Consider the following 15,579-nt stretch of genomic DNA (forward strand, 5'->3'; position numbering starts at 1 on the left):
TGTCTTGATTACTGTAGCTCTGTAGTATAGTCTGAAGTCAGGGAGTCTGATTCCTCCAGCTCCGTTTTTTTCCCTCAAGACTGCTTTGGCTATTCGGGGTCTTTTGTGTCTCCATACAGATTTTAAGATGATTGGTTCTAGTTCCATAAAAAATGCCATTGGTGGGCTTCCCTGGTGGCACAGTGGTTGAGAGTCTGCCTGCCGATGCAGGGGACACCGGTTCGTGCCCCAGTCTGGGAAGATCCCACATGCCGCGGAGCGGCTGGGCCCATGAGCCATGGCCGCTGAGCCTGCGCGTCCGGAGCCTGTGCTCCGCAACGAGAGAGGCCCCAACAGTGAGAGGCCCGCATACCGCAAAACAAAAACAAAAACAAAAAACGCCTTTGGTAATTTGATAGGGATTTCATTGAATCTGTAGATTGCTTTGGGTAGTATAGTCATTTTTCCCAGTATTGATTCTTCCAATCCAAGAGCATGGTATATCTTTCCATCTGTTGGTATCATCATTAATCTTTTTCATCAGTGTCTTATAGTTTTCTGCATACAGGTCTTTTGTTTCCCTAGGTAGGTTTATTCCTAGGTATTTTATTCTTTTTGTTGCAGTGGTAAATGGGAGTGTTTCCATAATTTGTCTTTCAGATTTTTCATCATTAGTGTATAGGAATGCAAGAGATTTCTCTGCATTAATTTTGTATCCTGTAACTTTACCAAATTCATAAATTAGCTCTAGTAGTTTTCTGGTGGCATTTTTAGGATTCTCTATGTATAGTATCGTGTCATGTGCAAACATTGACAGTTTTACTTCTTCTTTTCCAATTTGTATTCCTTTTATTTCTTTTTCTTCTCTGATTGCCGTGGCTAGGACTTCCAAAACTATGTTGAATAATAGTGGTGAGAGTGGACATCCTTGTCTCATTCCTGATCTTAGAGGAAATTCTTTCAGTTTTTTACCATTGAGAATGATGTTTGCTGTGGGTTTGTCATATATGGCCTTTATTATGTTGAGGTAGCTTCCCTCTATGCCCACTTTCTGGAGAGTTTTTATCATAAATGGGTGTTGAATTTTGTCAAAAGCTTTTTTCTGCATCTATTGAGATGATCATATGGTTTTTACTCTTCAATTTGTTGATATGGTGTATGACATTGATTGATTGGTGTATATTGAAGAATCCTTGCATCTCTGGAATAAATCCCACTTAATCATGGTGTATGATCCTTTTAATGTGTTGTTGGATTCTGTTTGCTAATATTTTGTTGAGGATTTTTGCATCTATTTTCATCGGTGATATTGGTCTGTCATTTCCTTTTTTGTAGTGTCTTTGTCTGGTTTTGGTATCAGGGTGATGGTGGCCTCATAGAATGAGTTTAAGAGTGTTCCTTCCTCTGCAATTTTTTGGAAGAGTTTGAGGATAGGTGTTAGCTCTTCTCTACATGTTTGATAGAATTCATCTGTGAAGCCATCTGGTCCTGGACTTTTGTTTGCTGGAAGATTTTTAATCACATTTTCAATTTCAGTGCTTGTGATTGGTCTGTTCATATTTTCTGTTTCTTCCTGGTTCAATCTTGGAAGGTTATACCTTTCTAAGAATTGTCCATTTCTTCCAGGTTGTCCATTTTATTGGCATAGAGTTGCTTGTAGTAGTCTCTTAGGATGCTTTGTATTTCTGTGGTGTCTTTTGTAACTTCTGTTGATTTGAGTCCTCTCCCTTTTTCTTGATGAGTCTGGCTAATGGTTTATCAATTTTGTTGATCTTCTCAAAGAATCAGTTTTTAGTTTTATTGATCTTTGCTATTGTTTTCTTTGTTTCTATTTCATTTATTTCTGCTCGTATCTCTATGATTTCTTTCCTTCTGCTAACTTTGGGTTTTGTTTGTTGTTCTTTCTCTAGTTCCTTTAGGTGTAAGGTTAGATTGTTTACTTGAGATTTTTCTTGTTTCTTGAGGTAGGCTTGTATAGCTGTAAACTTCCCTCTTAGAATTCCTTTTGCTGCATCCCATATATTTTGGATCATCGTGTTTTCATTGTCATTTGTCTCTAGGTATTTTTTGATTTCCTCTTTGATTTCTTCAGTGATCTCTTGGTTATTTAGTAACGTATTGTTTAGCCTCCGTGTGTTTGTGTTTTTTACGGTTTTTTCCCTGTAATTCATTTCTAATCTCATAGCACTGTTGTCAGAAAAGGTGCTTGATATGATTTCAGTTTTCTTAAATTTACTGAGGCTTGATTTGTGACCCAATATGTGATCTATCCTGGAGAATGTTCCATGTGCTCTTGAGAAGAAAGTGTAAACTGCTGTTTTTGGACGGAATGTCCTATAGATATCAATGAAATCTATCTGGTCTATTGTGTCATTTAAAGCTTCTGTTTCCTTATTTATTTTCATTTTGGATGATCTGTCCATTGGTGTAAGTGAGGTGTTAAAATCCCCTACTATTATTGTGTTACTGTCGATTTTTTTTTTTTAATAGCTCTTAGCAGTTGCCTTATGTATTGAGGTGCTCCTGTGTCGGATGTGTATATATTTATAACTGTTATATCTTCTTCTTGGATTGATCCCTTGATCATTTTGTAGTGTCCTTCCTTGTCTCTTGTAACATTCTTTATTTTAAAGTCTATTTTATCTGATATGAGTCTAGCTACTCCAGCTTTCTTTTGATTTCCATTTGCATGGAATATCTTTTTCCATCCCCTCACTTTCAGTCTGTATGTGTCCCTAGGTCTGAAGTGGGTCTCTTGTAGATATCATATAGATGGGTCTTGTTTTTGTATCCATTCAGGAAGCCTGTGTCTTTTGGTTGGAGCATTTAATCCGTTCACGTTTAAGGTAATTATTGATATGTATGTTCCTATGACCATTTTCTTAATTGTTATGGGTTTGTTTTTGTAGATCCTTTTCTTCTCTTGTGTTTCCCACTTAGAGAAGTTCCTTTAGCATTTGTTGTAGAGCTGGTTTGGTGGTGCTGAATTCTCTTAGCTTTTGCTTGTCTGTAGAGCTTTTGATTTTTGCATCGAATCTGATTGAGATCCTTGCAGGGTAGAGTAATTTTGGTTGTAGCTTCTTCCCTTTCATCACTTTAATTATATCATGCCACTCCCTTCTGGCTTGTAGAGTTTCTGCTGAGAAATCACCGGTTAACCTTATGGGAGTTCCCTTGTATGTTATTTGTCGTTTTTCCCTTGCTGCTTTCAATAATTTTTCTTTGTGTTTAATTTTTGCCAATTTGATTACTGTGTGTCTTGGCGTGTTTCTCCTTGGCTTTATCCTGTATGGGACTCGCTGCACTTCCTGGACTTGGGTGGCTGTTTCCTTTCCCATGTTAGGGAAGTTTTCGACTGTAATCTCTTCAGATATTTTCTCTGGTCCTTTCTCTGTCTCTTCTCCTTCCGGGACTCCTATAATGCGAATGTTGTTGCATTTAATATTATCCCCGAGATCTCTTAGGCCGTCTTCATTTCTTTTCATTCTTTTTTCTTTATTCTGTTCCGCAGCAATGAATTCCACCATTCTGTCTTCCAGGTCACTTATCCATTCTTCTGCCTCAGTTATTCTGCTATTTATTCCTTCTAGTGTAGTTTTCATTTCAGTTATTGTATTGTTCATCTCTGTTTGTTTCTTCTTTAATTCTTCTAGGTCTTTGTTAAACATTTCTTGCATCTTCTCCATCTTTGCCTCCATCGTTTTCCCAAGGTCCTGGATCATCTTTACTATCATTCTGAAATCTTTTTCTAGAAGGTTGCCTATCTCCACTTCATTTAGTTGTTTTTCTGGGGTTGTATCTTGTTCCTTCATCTGGTACATAGCCCTCTGCCTTTTTATCTTGTCTTTCTGTGCATGTGGTTTTTTGTTCCACAGGCTGCAGGATTGTAGTTCTTCTTCCTTGCCCATTTTTGGAATTGTTTTTTTGGTTTTTTGATATTCAGCTGTATGAGCCATTTGTATATTTTGTACATTAATCCCTTGTCGGTTGCTTCATTTGCAAATATTTTCTCTCATTGTGTGCGTTGTCTTTTTGTATTGCTTATGGTTTCTTTTGCTGTGCAGAAGCTTTTAAGTTTCATTAGGTCCCATTTGTTTATTTTTGTTTTAATTATCATTACTCTAGGAGGTAGATCCCAAAAGATATTGTTGCAATTTATGTCAGAGCATGTTCTGCCTATGTTTTCTTCTAAGAGTTTTATAGTGTCTGGCCTTTCATTTAGGTCTTTGATCCATTTTGAGTTGAATTTCGTGTATGGTGTTAGAGAGTGTTCTAATTTATTTCTTTTACGTGTAGCTCTCTGTTTTTCCCAGCACCGCTTATTGAAGAGACTGTCTTTTCTCCATTGTGTATTTTTTTTTATTATTTTTTTCTCCAAAATTCCAGTTTTTTTTAATATCTTTATTGGGATATAATTGCTTTAGAATGGTGTGTTAGTTTCTGCTTTATAACAAAGTGAATCAGTTATACATATACATATGTTCCCGTATCTTTTCCCTCTTGCATCTCCCTCCCTCCCACCCTCCCTATCCCACCCCTCCAGGCGGTTACAAAGCACCGAGCTGATCTCCCTGTGCTATGCGGCTGCTTCCCAGTAGCTATCTACCTTACGTTTGGTAGTGTATATATGTCCATGCCTCTCTCTCGCTTTTTCACAGCTCACCCTTCCCCCTCCCCATATCCTCAAGTCCGTTCTCTAGTAGGTCTGTGTCTTTATTCCTGTCTTACCCCTAGGTTCTTCATGACATTTTTTTTTCCTTAAATTCCATATATATGTGTTAGCATACGGTATTTGTCTTTCTCTTTCTGACTTACTTCACTCTGTATGACAGACTCTAGGTCTATCCACCTCATTACAAATAGCTCAATTTTGTTTCTTTTTATGGCTGAGTAATATTCCATTGTATATATGTGCCACATCTTCTTTATGCATTCATCTGATGATGGACACTTAGGTTGTTTCCATATCCTGGCTATTGTAAATAGTGCTTCAGTGAACATTGTGGTACATGTCTCTTTTTGAATTATGGTTTTCTCAGGGTATATGCCCAGTAGTGGGATTCCTGGGTCATATGGTAGTTCTATTTTTAGTTTTTTAAGGAACCTCCGTACTGTTTTCCATAGTGGTTGTATCAATTTACATTCCCACCAACAGTGCAGGAGGGTTCCCTTTTCACCACCATTCCTTCTTACTTATTTCATAATTGCCATTCTGACTGGTGTGAGGTGATACCTCATTGTAGTTTTTATGTGCATTTCTCTAATAATTAGTGATGTTGAGCATCTTTTCATGCTCCTCTTTGGCCATCTGTATGTCTTCCTTGGTGAAATGTCTTTTTAGGTCTTCCACCAATTATTTAACTGGATTGTTTTTTTGATACTGAGCTCTATGAGCTGTTTGTATACTTTGGAAATTAATCCTTTGTTGTTTCATTTGCAAATATTTTCTCCCATTCTGAGGGTTGGCTTTTCATCTTGATTATCGTTTCCTTTGCTGTGCAAAAGCTTTTAAGTTTAATTAACTCCCATTTGTTTGTTTTGGTTTTTATTTCTGTTAATTCTAGGAGGTGGGTCAAAAAAGATCTTGCTGTGGTTTATATCAAAGAGTGTTTTTGCTAGTTTTCCTCTAAGAGTTTTATAGTGTCTGGTCTAACATTTAGGTCTTTAATCCATTTTGAGTTTATTTTTGTGTATGGTGTTAGGGAGTGTTCTAATTTCATTCTTTTCCATGTAGCTGTCCAGTTTTCGCAGCACCACTTATTGAAGAGGCTGTCCTTTCTCCATTGTATTTCTTGCCTCTGTTGTCGTAAATTAAGTGACCATATGTGCTTGGGTTTATTTCTGGGCATTCTATCCTGTATCATTGATCTGTACTGGCTTTTGTGCCAGTACCATACTGTCTTGATTACTGTAGCTTTCTTGCCTCCTTTGTTATAGATTAGGTGACCATAGATTTGTGAGTTTATTTCTGGGCTTTCTATCCTGTTCCACTGATCTCTATTTCTGTTTCTGTGCCTTTACCATACTATTTTGATTACTGTTAGTTTGTAGTTAGTCTCAAGTCAGGGAGCCTGATTTCTCCAGCTCCATTTTTCTTTCTCAGGATTGCTTTGATTACTTGGAGTCTTCTGTGTCTTTAATAATTTTTTGTTCTAGTTCTCTGGAAAACGTCATTGGTAATTTGATAGGGATTGCGTAGAATCTGTAGATTGCCTTGGGTAGTATGGTCATTTTCACAATATTGATTCTTCGAATCCAGGCACATGGTATCTCTCCATCTGTTTGTATCATCTTTACTTTCTTTCATCAGTGTCTTATACTTTTCTGCATACAGGTCTTTTGTCTCCCTAGGTAGGTTTATTCCTAGGTATTTTATTCTTTTTGTTCCAATGGTAAATGGGAGTGTTTCCTTAATTTCTTTTCCAGATTTTTTATCATTAGTATATAGGAATCCAAGATATTTCTATGCATTAATTTCGTACCCTGCTACTTTACCAAATTCATTGATTATAGTTTTCTGGTGGCATCTTTAGGATTCTCTATGTATAGTATCATGTCATCTGCAAACAGTGACAGTTTTACTTCTTCTTTTCCAGTTTGTATTCCTTTTATTTCTTTTTCTTCTCTGATTGCTGGGTCTAGGACTTGCAAAAGTGTTTTGAATGAAAGTGGTGACAGTGGACATCCTTGTCTTGTTCCTGATCTTAGAGGGAACGCTTTCAGGTTTTCATCATTGAGAATGATGTTAGCTGTGGGTGTGTCATATATGGCCTCTATTATGTTGAGGTAGGTTCCCTCTATTCCCACTTGCTGAAGAGCTTTTATCATAAATCGGTGTTGAATTTTCTCAGAAGCTTTTTCTGTATCTATTGAGATGATCACATGGTTTTCATTCAGTTTATTACTGTGGTGTATGTAGCACACTGATTGATTTGAAGATATTGAAGAATTCTTGCATCCCTGGGATAAATCCCACTTGATCATAATGTACGATCCTTTTAATATATTGTTGGATTCAGTTTGCTAGTACTTTGAGTATTTTTGTGTCTCCGTTCATTGGTGATACTGGCCTGTAATTTTCTTTTTTGTGTGTGGTGTCTTTGTCTAGTTTCAGTATCAGGGTAGTGTTGGCCTCATAGAATGAGCTTGGGAGTGTCTTTTCTCCGTAATCTTTTGGAAGGGTTTCAGGAGGGTAGGTGTTAACTCTTCTCTAAATGTTTGATAGCATTTGCCTGTGAAGCCATCTGGTCCTGGACTTTTGCTTGTTGGAATTTTTTTAATCACTGTTTCAATTTCAGTACTTGTTCCACATTTTTTTTTTGCAGTATGCGGGCCTCTCACTGTTGTGGCCTCTCCCCTTGCGGAGCACAGGCTCTGGACGTGCAGGCTCAGTGGCCATGGTTCACAGGCCTAGCCGCTCTGTGGCATGTGGGATCTTCCCGGACTGGGGCACGAACCTGTGTCCCCTGCATCAGCAGGCGGATTCTCAACCCCTGTGCCACCAGGGAAGCCCTATAATTTCACTACTTGTGATTGGTCTGTTCATATTTTCTTTTTCTTCCTGGTTCAGTCTTGGAAGATTGTATCTTTGTAAGAGTTTGTCCATTTCTTCTGGCTTGTCCATTTTATTGGCATATAGTTGTTTGTAGTCAACTTATGGTCCTTTGTATTTCTGTGGTGTCTGTTGTAACTCTCCTTTTTCATTTCTAATTTTATTGATTTGAGTCCTTTCCCTTTTTTCTTGGTGGGTCTGGCTAAAGGTTTATTAATTTTGTTTATCTTTCCAAGAACCAGCTTTTAGTTTTATTGATCTTTGCTATTGTTTTGTCTGTCTGTTTCATTTATTTCTGCTCTGATCTTTATGATTTCTTTCTTTCTACTAACCTTGGGTTTTGTTTGTTGTTCTTTCTCTAGTTGTTTTAGGTGTAAGGTTAGGTTGTTTATTTGAGATTTTTCTTGCTTCCTGAGGTACGATTGTAGTTCTATAAACTTTCCTCTTGGAACTGCTTTTGCTGCACCCCCAAAACTTTGGACCATTGTGTTTTCATTGACATTTGTCTCGAGGTATTTTCTCATTTCTTCTTTGAGTTTTTCAATGATCCATTGGTTGTTTAGTACCATTGTTTAGCCTCCATGTGTTTTTTTGTTTTTGTTTTACATTTTTTTTCCCTGTAGTTTCTAATCCCATAGCGCTGTGGTCAGAAATGATGCTTGGTATGATTTCAATTTTCTGAAATTTACCAAGGCTTGATTTGTGACTCAAGATGTGATCTATCCTGTAGAATGCTCTGTGTGCCTTTGAGAAGAAACTATATCTGCTGTTTTTGGATGGAATGTCCTGTAAATATCAATGAAATCTATCAGGCCTATTCTGTCATTTAAAGCTTTTGTTTCCTTATTTTCTGTCTAGATGATCTGTCCATTGGCGTAAGTGAGGTGTTAAAGTTCCCCACTATTGTTGTGCTACTGTCGATTTCTTCTTTTATAGCTGTTAGCATTTTCCTTATGTATTGAGGTGCTCCTTTGTTGGGTGTATATATATTTGTAATCGTTATATCTTCTTGGATTGATCCCTTTACCATTATGTAATGTCCTTCTTTGTCTTGTAACAGTCTTTATTTTTATTTTAAAGTTTATTTTGTCTGATATGAGTATTGGTACTGCAGTTTTCTTTTGATTTCCATTTGTATGGAATACCTTTTTCCATCCTCTCACTTTTAGTCTGCATGTGTCCTTTGATCTGAAGTGTGTCTCTTGTAGACAGCATATATATAGGTCCTGTTTTTGTTTCAGCCAGTCTATGTCTTTTGGTTGGAGCATTTAATCCATTAACATTAAGGTAATTATTGATATGTACGTACTTGCTATTTTTTTAATTGTTTTGGATTTGTTTCTTAAGGTCATGTTTCTTCCCTTCCTCTTTTATTCTCTTGTGATTTAATGTCTACTTTTTTCTCTTTCTCTCTTTTGTCTTTTTTTTGGGGTGGGGGGGCATGCTGAGTGACATGCAGGATCTTAGTTCCCAGATCAGGGATTGAATTTGTGGCCCCTGCAATGGAAGTGCAGAGTCTTAACCACTGGTCCACCAGGGAAGTCCCTTGATGTCTTATCTTTAGTGATGTGTTTGGATTGCTTTTTTCTTTTTTGTGTGTGTAGCTATTCTAGATTTTTGGTTTGTGGTTCCCATGAGGTTTTGCTATAGTAGTCTGTGTATGTACAAGATTGTTTTAAATGGTTGATATCTTTATTTCAAATGCATTTCCAATATCCTGCATCTGTACTTTCCTCATGATTGCTGGTTTTGATATTCTGTTTGTGTGTGGAAGATTTCCTACCTTTACTTTATGTTTGCTTCTGCCAGTGAACTTCCCCATTCGTACTTTCTTGAGTCTAGTTGTGGTCTCTTCTTTTCCACCTAGAGATGTTCCTTTCAGATTTGTTGTAATGCTGGTTTGGTGGTACTAAATTCTCTTATCTTTTGCTTGTGTGTAAAGCCTTTTTATTTTTTGGCTGTGTTGGGTCTTCGTTGCCACGTGCTGGCTTTCTCTAGTTGCGGCAAGCAGGGGCTACTCTTGGATGCAGTGTGGGCTTCTCGTTGCAGTGGCTTCTCTTGTTGTGGAGCACAGGCTCTAGGCATGTGGGCTTCAGTAGTTGTGGCACACAGGCTTAGTTGCTCCGCGGCATGTGGGATCGAACCCCTGCATTGGCAGGCAGATTCTTAACAACTGTGCCACCAGGGAGGCCCCTGTAAAGCTTTTGATTTCTCCATCAAATCTAAATGAGAGCCTTGCTGCGTAGAGTATTCTTGGTTGTAGGTTTTTCCCTTTAATCACTTTAAATATATTGTGCCACTTCCTTCTGGCCTGCAGAGTTTATACTGAAAAATCACCTGATAAATCTTATGGGGTTTCCCTTGTATGTTATTTGTTGCTTTTCCCTTGGTGTTTTTAATATTTTTTTCTTTGTCTTTAATTTTTATCAGTTCGATTAATATGCATGTTGGTGCGTTCCCACTTGGGGTCATGTTTTATGGGACTCTGCGCTTCCTGGACTTCAGTGTTTCCTTTCTCATGTTAGGGAAGTTTTCGGCTATGATCTCTTCAGATATTATTATCTTGGGCCCTTTCTCTCTTCTTGCACCCTTAAAATGCAAAGGTTGGTATGTTTTAATGTTTCCCAGAGGTCTCGGAGACTGTCCTCATTTCATTCTTTTTTCTTTGTTCTGTGGCAGTGATTTCCAACATTGTCTTCTAGCTCACTTATTTTTCTCCCTCAGTCATTCTGCTGTTGATTCCTTCTAGTGTATTTTTCATTGCAGTTATTGTTCATCTTTATTTGTTCATTACATCCTCTAGCTCTTTGTTAAACATTTCTTGTAACTTCTCAATCTGTGCCTCCATTCTTTTCCCACGATTTTGTATCATCTTTACTATCATTACTCTAAATTCTTTTTCAGGTAGGTTGCCTATCTCCTCTTCATTTAGTTCTTGTGGGTCTTTATCTTGTTGTTTCGTCTGAAACATATTTCTCTGCCATCTCATTTTGTCTCACCTTCTTTGTGGACTCCTTTATGCAGGCTGGAGTATCATAGCTCCTCTTCTGGTGTCTGCCCTCTGGTGGGTGAGAGTGGTCCTCAGGCTTCTGGAGGTTTCCTGGTGGGAGGGACTGGTGCCTTCTTGCTGGTGGGTGGAGCTGGGTCTTATCCCTCTGGTGGCCAGTGCTGTGTCAAGGGGTGTGTTTATAGGTGGTTGTGAGCTCAGTATGACTTTAGGCACCCTGTCTGCTGACGGGTGGATCTGTGTTTCTCTCTTGCTGGTGGTTTGGCAATTGCTTGCTTTTAACTGCACCAGTTTTATGTCCTATTCCAAGGAAACTTCATTGGTACATATAAAATTATGGTTTTTGTATTTTTATTTTTAGAAGGTTGGTTAATGAAGTCCTGGAGGGTATATGGCACTCCTGGGGCCACTCAGCAAGGTTGCAGGTAGAGAAAATGAGTGCACAGGCCTGGAGTTCTGCCTTTATCAGGGTTGAGGATAGGATGCCTAGGGTTTCACAGGTTCACTGTCTAGTGCTTCTTCCTGGTGTTGTTGTGAGGGTTACATGATGTCATATTTTGAAGCCATCCTTGTAAACCTGAGACCAGCCTGTTCCCTGAGGGCTGTTAAGGGGATGTTGTTTGCAGGCTCAGGCAGAGGATGAGTCAAAAGTTCAGGGGCTCTAACCACGTGATAAAAGCTGGAGAGAATGATGATTCCACCCTGGGCTCATATGTCTCCTGGGGTGTGGCCTCTGGCTAAACTTGCTTTGAATGTTCCAAGTCTTTGGATTCTTATACTCCTTTTCACTTTATCAGACTATACTAAGACTGTATTAAGTATGTAAATTTTACCATATGGACTTTAAAAAATTTATTCATTTATGTATTTTTGGCTGCATTGGGTCTTCGTTGCTGCACACGGGCTTTCTCTAGTTGTGGCGAGCGGGGGCTACTTTTCATTGCAGTGCGCAGGCTTCTCATCGCGGTGGCTTCTCTTGTTGCAGAGCATGGGCTCTAGTCGCGTGGGCTCCAGTAATTGCGGCACACAGGCTCAGTAGTTGTGGCTCACAGGCTTTGTTGCTCCGTGACATGTGGGATCTTCCTGTACCAGGGCTCGAACCTGTGTCCCCTGCACTGGCAGGCGGATTCTTAACCACTGTGCCACCAGGGAAGTCCCACATGGACTTTTAAAGTTTACCTCTGGTTTAGTTTCATTCATATTTATTTTTGAATCTGATTCTAATCCAGGTAATTGAGGTGATCATATATGTGAGGTGTTTGTAAATTAAGGTGTTTGAGGGACAAAGTTGAGTTCATCTGTATCTTTTTAACTGCTTTTGAAATGTGCCTTGTGAATTACAAAACGTTTTTGTAATTGCCAAGTGGAGAAAGTTGCAGGAGTGGGGGGATGGGTGAAGAGGGAGTTGTGGCAAAAAAAATGCTTCAGTCACTAGCTTCAGCATTTTGCCTTTAATGAGAACAAGTTTAAGTCTATAAAAGGTACCCTTTTGGGAAAAGCAGCCCAGCTAAAATATTAGGCAAGAATTGCTTACTTGCAGTGGCCCTAGTTCCTGACTGGTTCTGTTCTTGTCTTGTTGCAGGTTAGCTCCATTCAGAACCAGATGCAGTCCAAGGGAGGCTACGGGGGTGGCATGGCTGCCAACGTGCAGATGCAGCTCGTGGACATGAAGGCAGGATAGCCCTGGACCCCTCCTCCAGTGAGTACCTCAGAGCACAGGCTGGAAGTTCAGATCATACATGGCCACTCACTAACAGCTGATGACATAAACAGCCTTAGTTCAATCTTGGGGTTAAAAAATAAATATCTTGTTCTTATTTTTTAAAAACTGTGAACTTCCTAGAAAAGGTAAAAATACTTTAGTTGGCCAAGTGATGACCTTAGGCAGTTACTGCATTTTGAATATTAGTTTCAGGTGGTTGTTTTCCTTATGAGAAACTTTAAATGCTTTAAGACATCTTGTTTGGGGGGAGGCTTTGAGATTCTAGTGACAAGATGTCTCTTATGTGTCCTTTAAACATGAGTGAAGTTACTGAGTATTAATACTGCATGAAATCCCGTGTGTAGTGATTTTATATTTAATACCATTACAGATAAATCTTTCATTATAAAGAAGTTTTCAAATTAAAAAGACAACTATTAAGAGGCATGAACCCCTAAAGGGTAAAAATCATTTGGATTATGCTTTGGTTTTATAGGTCACTGTGAATTTCTATGTTTTGTTTCCACTGTTGTTTAATTTTTTTTATTGTAATTACTTTTCTTTCCTTTTCAATTGCAAAAAAGTGTGATGGCGTCTTGTTCACCCTGTTGTGATTACTCCAGTGACACGTTACTATTCTGCTCTGAAGAAACTATTGTCAGAAGAATCCTGCATTTCCTTCAGCTGGCATGCATGCCTTTGGACTCACGGACAGAGTTCTTTGGATTGTGGCTTAATGATTGATTTTTATGAATATGGATCTGATTTTAGCATGATCTTTTTTGTGAATGCTAGCACTGTTTTGCATTTTTTCCCGCATTTTTAACAATTTCTCTTTCCACCTCCATCCCCTCTGCCTTATGATTTTATTGGTAAGCAAAGAACTGCTATTTTAATTTGTCACCATTTATGTATATTTTGGAAGGTATGAGATCCATAAGCACAATGATCACTTCTATTCATTTGAAACTTCAGCAGAGTAGTATCTGCATGCTTTATGAAGTTGCCTGTATGGGAGCCCATGGGATGCCAGAAATGAACATTTCCTTGCTGCCACGGGCTGATGATACTGCTGCTATGAGAGAAAGGTTAGCTGTGGCACCAAGTCACATCAGTTTCACAAAAAAAAAGCAATTTGTAGCTTATTTTAGAAGTATGACTTTTATTTAGAGTTATAATAAAAGCTTGCATTCATAAGGCATTCATTCTGTTGTAAATGTTCAATATATTTATTTGAGAGCAAGGGCCTGGGATTGTAAACAGGTATGGTGAGATGTATCTGTGTGTGTGTGTGTGGTAATACCCTCATTGGGTCTGACTCTGAGCATTGTGATCTTAGCAGCTGTTCATTTCTTTGTGTGCTCATTCTGTTTTCACATGTCTATGTTTAATATTATGGTATCCAGTTGCTTCCAGTAGCAGTTTGTTGAGGTTTGGCCTGTATTCCTAACTAACTGTGGATTTCAGTCATTGGCTTCTCCATCTTCCACATATTTTGGGACAATGGAAGTTGCCAGGAGCAACAAACAGTTGACCTGGCTGTGTTGTTGCCTGTGAAAACAACCTGCATGGTGACTTATTAAGGTATTGGTGAGAAACCTTTGGCTCAGGTTCCAAAATACGTTTATTCTTCACAAATTGTATTTCTGTAAATGCTTCTCCTTCCCCGTAAGGGTGTAGTGCTAAGCCAATTAGTGGTTTTTTTCATGAAAATGTTTAAATTATGTCCAGTTCAGCCCTATGTAACAGTTGCATTTGGTAGGAGTAACAGTTCATGTAGGAAATGGTGCTTAATTGAAAACTGACTTAGAAAGCTATAAGGAATTAGGTAATTGTATAAAGGAAGAGATCATTTCTCTTCACCTTAGTCACAGGTTCTTGTGAAACAGGTAACTAACTAAATATTGGGTTTATATAGGCAAAGTAACTAACTAAATATTGGGTTTATATAGGCAAAACATGGAAGCATTTCTTCCCCCAGTTCTTTTGGATTTAATTTACCCAGTAGAGCAGGCACTAGAATACTCAGTCCTTATAGTTCTTCAATTTTGAGTCTTCATAGGTGTCAATCCCAGAGACTCTGTCAAGGAAAAACATATATGCTTAGATGCTTAGCAGTCAAAATAGGTATTTTGCAGTTTAATAAATAACTTCTGAACTTGAATTCATCTTATGTCATTAGTTGTGTTGCTACTGCATTCTGGATTTTGCCTGAGTACCACTGTCATTCTGTTCAGCCAGACAGAGCACTGCAGTGGGAAAGCTCTTTAAGGCCCTGTCAGTGCTGGATGCTATGTAGTCTACTTCTATTCTGACTTTGACTTTACAGATTTTATAACTCTTAGAACAATACAGGGAGGCATGGTCCCTTTTCCCCAATTCATGATTTGATTCTTTTTCCCACTCACTCACTTTCCTGATTCTCCAAGGGCCAAATACTCTAGTGAGCACTGGAGCATGTCTCCATGGTAAGCCAAAGGCTGCACTCTTCAGCCTCTGTTTTGCAGCTGCCACTGACTTGACAGGCACAGGTAGCCACACTGTGTGCAAGAACACATGCCCAGAAAGGTGCCAGTAATTATAAGAAAATTACCAACAATTTTAAGATACTAACCTTGGACACAGAGTTTTTAGGGAGTTGTTAGCAGGTCCCACCTGGATAAATGGGTTTGTTAATCTTGGGAGGTCATTTGCTCCGCATAACAATGTGTGAAAATTGAAGCTAACTAAATATGATTGACTGTTAATACTTTGCTGAAATACATGCTAACAACTGTTAACTAATGACATGCATTCTGTAAAAAAGAGGTGCTTTCCCGTGATGTAGGCCTGAAGTGGTGCCAGTGAGCATAGGTTGGAAATGTGAACTGTGGTGACTGGATTCAGCATTTCCAATGCAGCATTATCAGTGGGCCTTTAAAGATACTTTGTGAGTATATATTAGCTTTCACTTTTGTTATTAAATTATAGCAGTTCTATTATAGAGAGCAAGTTTGCCTTGATTTGATTTTGTTTAAAATGACTTCTGCTCAGCACCCAGGAGATAAAATTGACATATTTTTATAATATAAGCATACTTTTTTTGTACATTGTGTTCATTCTTGAATAAAGTAAGTTCAGTGTTGGCTTGTAGATAATAAAAAGAAAGTAAGTATTTGATTTTGTTTCAATAAATGTTTTTCAATCCTGGTTTGGTTAATTCTTTTCTTTCAAGGAGATATTTAATAAATATCACCTTTTTAGCCTTTCTTAGAGTTATGGCAACTATGTGTTTTGAAATTTTCTAAACTTGTAATATCATCTTATATAATTTAATAGAATTAACCTAAAAACTCCTAC

The 15,579-nt window shown here is 38.3% G+C and overlaps 1 protein-coding gene across 5 annotated transcripts in view; it reads left to right on the forward strand.

The window, feature by feature from the left end:
* CDC42SE2 (CDC42 small effector 2) overlaps positions 1-12,963 on the forward strand; it is a 111,915-nt gene extending 98,952 nt beyond the window's left edge. For all 5 annotated transcript variants that reach the window (XM_082651799.1, XM_082651800.1, XM_082651802.1 and 2 more), the window contains 2 exons: positions 12,121-12,237; positions 12,825-12,963. In XM_082651799.1, the coding sequence (XP_082507925.1) occupies positions 12,121-12,219 (99 nt within the window). In that variant the 3' untranslated portion in view covers positions 12,220-12,237; positions 12,825-12,963. The remainder of the gene's footprint in view (positions 1-12,120; positions 12,238-12,824) is intronic.
* The last annotated feature ends 2,616 nt before the right edge of the window (positions 12,964-15,579 follow it).

The sequence above is a fragment of the Grampus griseus genome, assembly GCF_964374135.1.
Source record: "Grampus griseus genome assembly, chromosome: 3".
In the NCBI taxonomy this organism is placed as follows: Eukaryota; Metazoa; Chordata; class Mammalia; order Artiodactyla; family Delphinidae; genus Grampus; species Grampus griseus.